Source organism: Vipera ursinii (genome assembly GCF_947247035.1).
Source record: "Vipera ursinii genome assembly, chromosome: 3".
Classification (NCBI taxonomy): domain Eukaryota; kingdom Metazoa; phylum Chordata; class Lepidosauria; order Squamata; family Viperidae; genus Vipera; species Vipera ursinii.
The window spans coordinates 74,693,963-74,701,275 of record NC_139516.1 but is presented as its reverse complement, the minus strand read 5'-3'; the positions used below and the strand labels follow the sequence as shown (position 1 = coordinate 74,701,275).

The 7,313-nt window shown below is 39.6% G+C and overlaps 1 protein-coding gene across 7 annotated transcripts in view; it reads left to right on the top strand.

The window, feature by feature from the left end:
- Positions 1-78: 78 nt before the first annotated feature.
- Positions 79-7,313, top strand: part of FUBP1 (far upstream element binding protein 1) — a 29,274-nt gene continuing 22,039 nt past the window's right edge. For 3 of the 7 annotated variants that reach the window (XR_014492097.1, XM_083359401.1, XM_083359400.1), the window contains exons 1-4: positions 79-407; positions 4,048-4,138; positions 4,883-4,945; positions 5,733-5,774. Coding sequence is in view for 6 of the 7 variants with exons in the window: in XM_083359401.1 (XP_083215527.1) it covers positions 294-407; positions 4,048-4,138; positions 4,883-4,945; positions 5,733-5,774 (310 nt within the window). In the remaining variant the exon portion in view is untranslated. The remainder of the gene's footprint in view (positions 408-4,047; positions 4,139-4,882; positions 4,946-5,732; positions 5,775-7,313) is intronic. The other 4 variants (XM_083359404.1, XM_083359402.1, XM_083359403.1 and 1 more) reach the window with 3 other exon arrangements.

Below are 7,313 nucleotides of genomic sequence, written 5' to 3'. Positions count from 1 at the left end.
AGCTCGGCGCTCTTCTACCTCCCGCATCCCGATTCTTATCTCGCGAGAGTTAGCTTGAGCGGCGCGGAGGAGGGGGGAAAACCTTCCCCTTTTCCAAGCCTTCGTCATCTCGGTTTTGCTCCGGCTCGAAATCTCGCGTCTTTTTCTCGAGAGGTCTCGCGAGGGTATTAGCGGCCTCCCCTCCTCCTCTCGCGAAACACGATGCGACGCAAGAATGTGAAAGGCTCCCGCCCGCCGCCATTTTCTTTCTTTCTTGGCAGGCTGGGAGGACGGTAGGAAGTAGCGAAGGAGACATGTCGGATTATTCTACGGTGCCCCCTCCTTCTTCGGGAGCACCCGGTGGAGGTGGAGGAGGCGGCGGGGCAGTCAATGATGCTTTCAAAGACGCGCTGCAACGGGCTAGGCAGGTGTGTATTACGAGCCCTGAAGGGATATTTTTTTTCCCCTGACTGGCTCCTCAGACTTTCAAGCAGGCCGCTGGCTTCTCTCATTCACCCCTCGGCTTCTTTCGCAAATGGGAGACAACCCAAGGCCCGCCGCCATTGCGGAGGCGTTCCGAGTGGCCCCTTTGAAGGGCTGGGGTGGCCTTTGGGAGGCTTTTTTTTTCCCCTCAGGACTCGGCGCAGGATTTGGTCCCATCGCTACCTACAAAAAGGCGCGTAGGCCGACAAATCGCCTGGTATCCATTATGTTTCCGCTGTGTGGAGGAAGGCGGAGAAAGAGAAAAAGGGTTAGGTTGAGATTCAGATAAACTGAATGAGTTTGTACTTTTTAAACTCTCCGCCTTTGGCGGAAAGTTACTTCCCCTTAACATCCTGCCTTTGCTTTGCCTTCTGGAAATGGCGGTGCCTTCATTTATTTTGAGAAACAAACTAAAAGGGAGTCGGGTGTGTCCGCTTTTCTGACACCCACCCCCACCCCTCCCCAGGTCGATCCACTCTTCCACTGTGCAAAAGGGTTTACCTTTCCCCCCCGCCGCCGCCGCCGCCTAATGCTGACGTGTTGTACAATATTTTCCATTATATTCGCTTGCATCTCGCTCGCGGGAGAATGTCGGTAATTGGGAAACTGTTGGCTTTTAGAGCGGATTCCTATAATCTGGCGCTCTCTGTTTCTGTTAAAAGACTTCAACTTTTCCGTGCACAAAATATAGGCTGCACTATGTGTAATAGTTTCTTTTGTTTCTGTAGGGAAGGCCAAGGAGGCACATATTGCGCACACATACACACCCAGCTTTCATCCGGCCCACCTATTTTCTTAATAATAAAGCGTTGTAGAGATGATGTGTTAAGGGTTTCCAGGTAGTCTAATATTTAGAAATTGCTCTTGACATTTTTTTTCCCCCTTCAGTTTTGGGCTTTCTGTGACTAAAATAGATGTTTCCCCTCTTTTCCTGTTGGAAGTGTTCAGTGCTGGTTCTCGGGCTTTGAACTCTTTTAAGTGTATTTCATTGATGGAAGCAAAGATAAAATTTGATTTAGAATTCTTTTCATTTTCAGTGAAAATTCAGCTAATTGAAAAATGGGCAAAACAATCTTGTTGAAGCATTTTAGTGAAGTAGAAAACATGGACTCTTGGCTTCTGTGAGCTGTTATATTACTGAAGAGATTGTTTTAAAATAATGTAATGTGAGGCTTCGTTTCCTGTTTCTCTTTGTGTTTTAATAAAGAAATTTCACATTTTTGAAATATAATCAATTATAGAAAGAGAAAAGCATATATGCAGTGGAGACCACATGCAGTACAGTTTTCAAATTCAAAATGACTTTCAGTGTTAGTGCATCTTCTTAAATAGGAATAAAATCACCACGTTTCCTTTAAAAAGAGATAAGTTATACCATTAGGCCTAGTGGAAGAAGGGAAGAGAATATATATGACATCTTAAAACTATACAAGCAATAATGTTCTAAGTTAAATGTATGATTGCGGGGGGGGGGGGGGGACTTAAGGGGATACTAACCCTGAAGTTGAGGGAGCTTGAAAAAGTTCCCAGTGTTATATGCAATCCAGTGCCAAGTCAAGTTTGATCTATTGGATTGGCTTAAACATGGCAAGTACCTTCAATTTAATCAGTTCCTTATTTACTCCTATTAACTTTTGTTTGAATAACAGAATAACAGTTGGAAGGTACCTTGGAGGTACCCTGCTCAAACAGGAAACCCTATACACCATTTCAGACAAATGGTTGACCAATTTTGTCCTAAAAGTCTCCAGTGTTGGAGCACCCACAAGTTTTGGAGGCAAGTAATTCCATTGATCAATTGTTCTGTAAGGAAATTTCTCCTTAGTTCTAGGTTGGTTCTCTCCTTCATTAGTTTCTATTGGAGTTGAATTTGAAATTGAGTTGATTTGGATTTCAACTCAAAATGTTATTTACTTCAGATTAAAGGCAGAAAGAATATTTCACATGGAACAGAAGGGAAAAATGAAAATGGTGCAATCAAAGAGAGATGTAGTGGTAACAGTTATTTTGAAGTTGTCTGACACTTATACATTGGTGAGCAAATTATTATATCTTACCTTGGGGTAGTAGTTAAGGCATCAGGTTAGAAACCTGCAGACAAAGTCATTTGCATGATCTTGGGCTGATCTTTTTCAACTGCACTTGGGTATTTCATCAAGATTATGTTAAATAGCTTATTCTTAGCAGTAAGCTCTGCTGAAGTGCTCTGAAACAAATGTGATTGACTTTTTGGAAGCACAAATAAGATTGGACTGCTGATAGAAGCACATTATGTGATCATGTTTTAAAAAGAGGGGGGCCTTGTCTAACATTTAGTAGATTTTAAATATATAGTACACAGTCCTAGTCTATAACGGCACTAAGTATAGTTCTGTATTCTTGGTAGTGTAGATTCATTCAATTCATATTTCCCGTTGGCTCTGTTATGGGGAGTCTACACAGATTGATAATGGGTACTGGACTGTTCAGCCAAGTTCTTTCATTGGTAGGCTGTAAAGGATCAGATAGATTTATATATCAAGGTATAGGTTCTTTCCCAATTCCTTTTCTTTTAATATTTTAGACCAGGGGTGTCAAACTCAATTTCATTGAGGGCCGCATCAGCATTGTGGTTGCCCTCAAGGGGCTGGGTGGGTACGGCCTGGGTGGGCATGGCTAGAGTGCGTATGGCCTACTGGATGGGCTTGGCCAGCCCTACATTGTTCGCATCAAGGGTGCCTATGGGGACCTGGGCAGGAGTGGGACAGATCTGAGGGTCTCTGGCAGAAAGAGGGTCTCTGGGCCAGGGCCAAGGCAGTGGGGGCCGTTCCCTCACTGTTTCCAGGTTGGCTTCGCGGGCCGCATGAAACCACTTCACGGGCCGGATCCGGCCCCCGGGCCTTGTGTTTGACATGTCTGGTTTAGACAAAACAGACCATGGTTAGCTAGTAGCAACTAGTATGTTAAGCAGTTTCATAAATATTCATTAATGACTGCAACAAATATAGAATATTTGTGTCATATATTTAGTAATCAGTGGAGCCTGTATAAAACTTATCAGTAATGATTTCATAATAAAGGAATGCTTCTTGTATGGATGCTAAGTACCGTGTTTCCCCAAAAGTAAGACCTACCCCCAAAATAAGCCCTAGTTTTGGGGCGAGGCGCACACCTAAAAAATCAGGTGGGGGTGGGGGGTTGGAGCTTACCATTGCAGCTAGGCCTACCATGGATCGACACTTGCCTCACCAGCTGAAGGAGCAGCTTCATTGTTCAGCTGAGAATGGAGCTGTGGCCTGCATTTTGTAGTCAGAGGCCTTTCCAGAAGGCCTCTAAGAAATGCTTGGCTGGAGCTCCATTCTCAACTGCAGAATGAAGCTGCTCCTTCGGCCACAGAAGAAGTAGGCAGGGTGAGCGGGGCTGTCGAGAAGAAGTGGGCAGGCGATGCTGTCAGTACCACCACCATGAGGTGAGTGGAAAAGACACCCCCTGAAAATAAGACCTGGTGCCTCTTTCGGAGGGGAAACACATTGTGCTTTATTTGTGCTATATTCAGTAGTATGATGTAATTCTGTTGGTAAAAGTAAATGTGCATCTTTTTTCCAGATTGCAGCAAAAATTGGAAATGAATCAGGGACATCTGTGAATTCAAATGATTACAGTTATGGGGGACAAAAAAGACCACTTGAAGATGGAGGTATGCCGCAAGATGCTAATATATATTTTCTCAAAATTATAAACTGAAGAGTGTGTGTGAGAGTTTGTGCAGTTTCTGCTTAAAAGATGAAATAGTCCATCTCAAGCATATATGTGATCTTTAGATATGACTTTATAAAAGCTAGCTAGGGTACTCGTAAAAGTAGATAGCAATGATGTTTACATTTTAAGAATCTGGGAAGGTAGGTAAATGTTCTTTGAAAATTCATCTTTGTATTAAAACATTAACAAATTCTATAGTCAATTCAGAATATTCTTGAATTATTCATTCAGACTTTGCATTGTGCAGGTGCAACATTTTAAAATGAAACTTAATTTTACCAAAATTACAAATTTACAGCTAGATTTTGGAGAAAATGTCTTCTAATTTGTTTGAACCCAGATAAGATGATGTTGTGACTTTTTTTCCTTCTACAATGTGTTAATGAAATCTATAGCAAGCTTAATTTTTAGGCTCATGGGCTTAAACGAGTTTACCGTGTGTATCTTTTAAAAGTGTGTAGTATTTTTTAAATTCATGAAGACAGATTTCTGATCATGGAAGTGATGTAGGTTTTGAAGGAATATAATTTTGTTTGCAGAGAATTTCCAAGGCTCTTGACAAGGAGTACTTGTGTACTTTAATGAAGTGCCTTTTATTAATGGTGAGGCTTTTAATATTCAAGATTGAGCTAATGATGCTTCAAATGATGTATGTAATGTATTCTTTTTATTTTATGTGTAGATGGCTCTTGGACAAGTCCGAGCAGTACAACACACTGGGAGGGAATGCCCTCTCCTTTTAAAGGCAGGAATTTTTATTTATTACCTGTGTTTAGTATGTAAACGTGAAATGAACTAGTGAATCTTTTGCAATGGATGACACACACATTTCTTGGAATATGTGTCTGACTTTTACTGCACTTAATCATGGTGGTTCATGTATTCCTTAATATGGGGTGGGAAGGAAACATTTAAAGTAATTTTTATCAGATTTTGGTTATCTGCGACTTTCACTCATACTAAACGAATTTGGATAGTAGCTATGGTAGTGGTTTTGAATCTCTTGTTTGAAGTCTTATGCTGTGAAATTTTCAGTATTTGAAAAGGAAGCTTGAATGATAGTCCCCCAGTTTGAGATTGTATTGCTATGTGTTGGTTAAATTTTAAACTTTGATTTTCTGTTTAATATTGTGGTTGTTGTCAGACTTAATTGTAGAATGATTATTTCTCACAATGGTGGTTTCAGTTTTTGTTACAGAAGCATCATTAGCTTTAGTGTCAAATTGCTAATAATACAGTTAAATGTTGGTTACATTTTAGTGCCTGGATATCCATGATACCGTTTTTAAACCTGTGTGTTTTTATTGAACATGATATATGATAAATGAAAGTACTTTGCGTTTTTCCCCAATTACACTAACCAAATGTTAAACACATAAGATTTTTCTTTGTTTAGATGATCTATTCCCTGAAAATTCAAAAACATGCTAAAATGCACTGGACAAGTTGCATTCTGAACTTCTGGAACAGCCATTTATTTAAGTTATCTATATTTATGACCCAAAACATTTAAAAAATTTTTAATTTTGCAGATCAACCAGAACCTAAGAAAGTTGCTCCCCCAAACAATGATTGTAAGTATGATTTGCTGTAACAAGTTATCATGATAAATATATACTGTACACAAATTAGTGCTGCTGTTTAAGTTTGTATATTAATCTATTCTGACTCTTCTCCATAAGAGCAAACATTTGCAATTTTATATCATCTTGCTATGTGCAGAATTTTAGGTGGTACCAGCAGGAATAGGAGCAGAGCTCTGTTAAGTTTCTGATGGTAAAAAATCAGGAATCTGATTCAGGTAACCCTAAATTTACTACCACAATTGAGCCCAACATTTCTGTTGCTCAACAAGGCAACATGCCCCATTTTATGACCTTTTTTTGCCATGGTGAAGTGAATCATTAAAGTAGTTAAGTGAATAATGTGGTTGTTAAGCAAATTTGGCTTCTTCCATTGATAACGCTTATCAAGAAGCTCCCTAGGAAGGTTGCAAATGACAATTCCAGCACCCTGCGACATTGCCCACCATTGTACATACAGGCCGGTTGCCAAGCACCCAAGTTTGATCATGTGACTGGGTATGCTGCAGTGGTCATAAGTGTGAGAAGTGGTCCTACCGTATTTTCCGGCAAATAAGACGACTGGGCGTATAAGACGACCCCCTACATTTCCTGTTAAATTATAGGGTTTGGGCTATACTCGCCGTATAAGACTACCCCTCTTCCAACGCACACTAAATAAAAATTAAAAAACATCAGATTTGATTTTAATATGGTAATTTTAATTCAAATGCTTATGACATGCAGGTGCTTAGTAGGAAAACTGTCACTTATAAACATAAGGCTGTTTGTCATCAAACATGTAAACATAAAACAGTGCAAGTGGATTAAACAATAATAATATAATAATAATAATAATAATAATAATAATAATAATTTGGAGGGGACCTTGGAGGTCATGTAGTCCAACCCCCTGCTAAGGCAGGAAACCCTATAAACGCTGTAAAAAAAATCACAGACTGCAGCTTCTTCTCCAATTGGTCCCGCTTTCCCTGCACAGACTAAATGGAAGATCCGCTCCAGGTTTTCCAGCCAGCCCTGTCTCTAAATTTTCAGCACCCGGCGTATAAGACGACCCCTCACTTTTGAGAAGATTTTCATGGGTTAAAAAGTAGTCTTATACGCCAGAAAATACAGTAAGTTCTTTTGTAACTTTAAATGGGCGTTAAATGAATGATTGTAAGTCAAGTACTTCCTATATCACTTTCCAACTAAGAAAGTTTATTAAAAAGCATAAACTTTCATCAGCTATACTTCATTAGCTACAAAGAGTGAATGTCCTGTACTGGAGATAGATAGCTGATTTTTGCTAGTAATAAGAGACATAAATAGGAAAATAAACTTAATGAACAACAAGTAATTGATGCTATTTGATTAAAACAATGGTTTCATGTTAATGAAAAGGAATAATAAGTTATCATTTTTCCAAATAACAGGTTAATTTTAACCCTTAATTTCAACTGACATCTGAGTGTTTGCTAATCTACTTGGATTATATATATTCTAATAATACTACACAAGATTTCACCTATAGGAGAAAATAGATTCAAA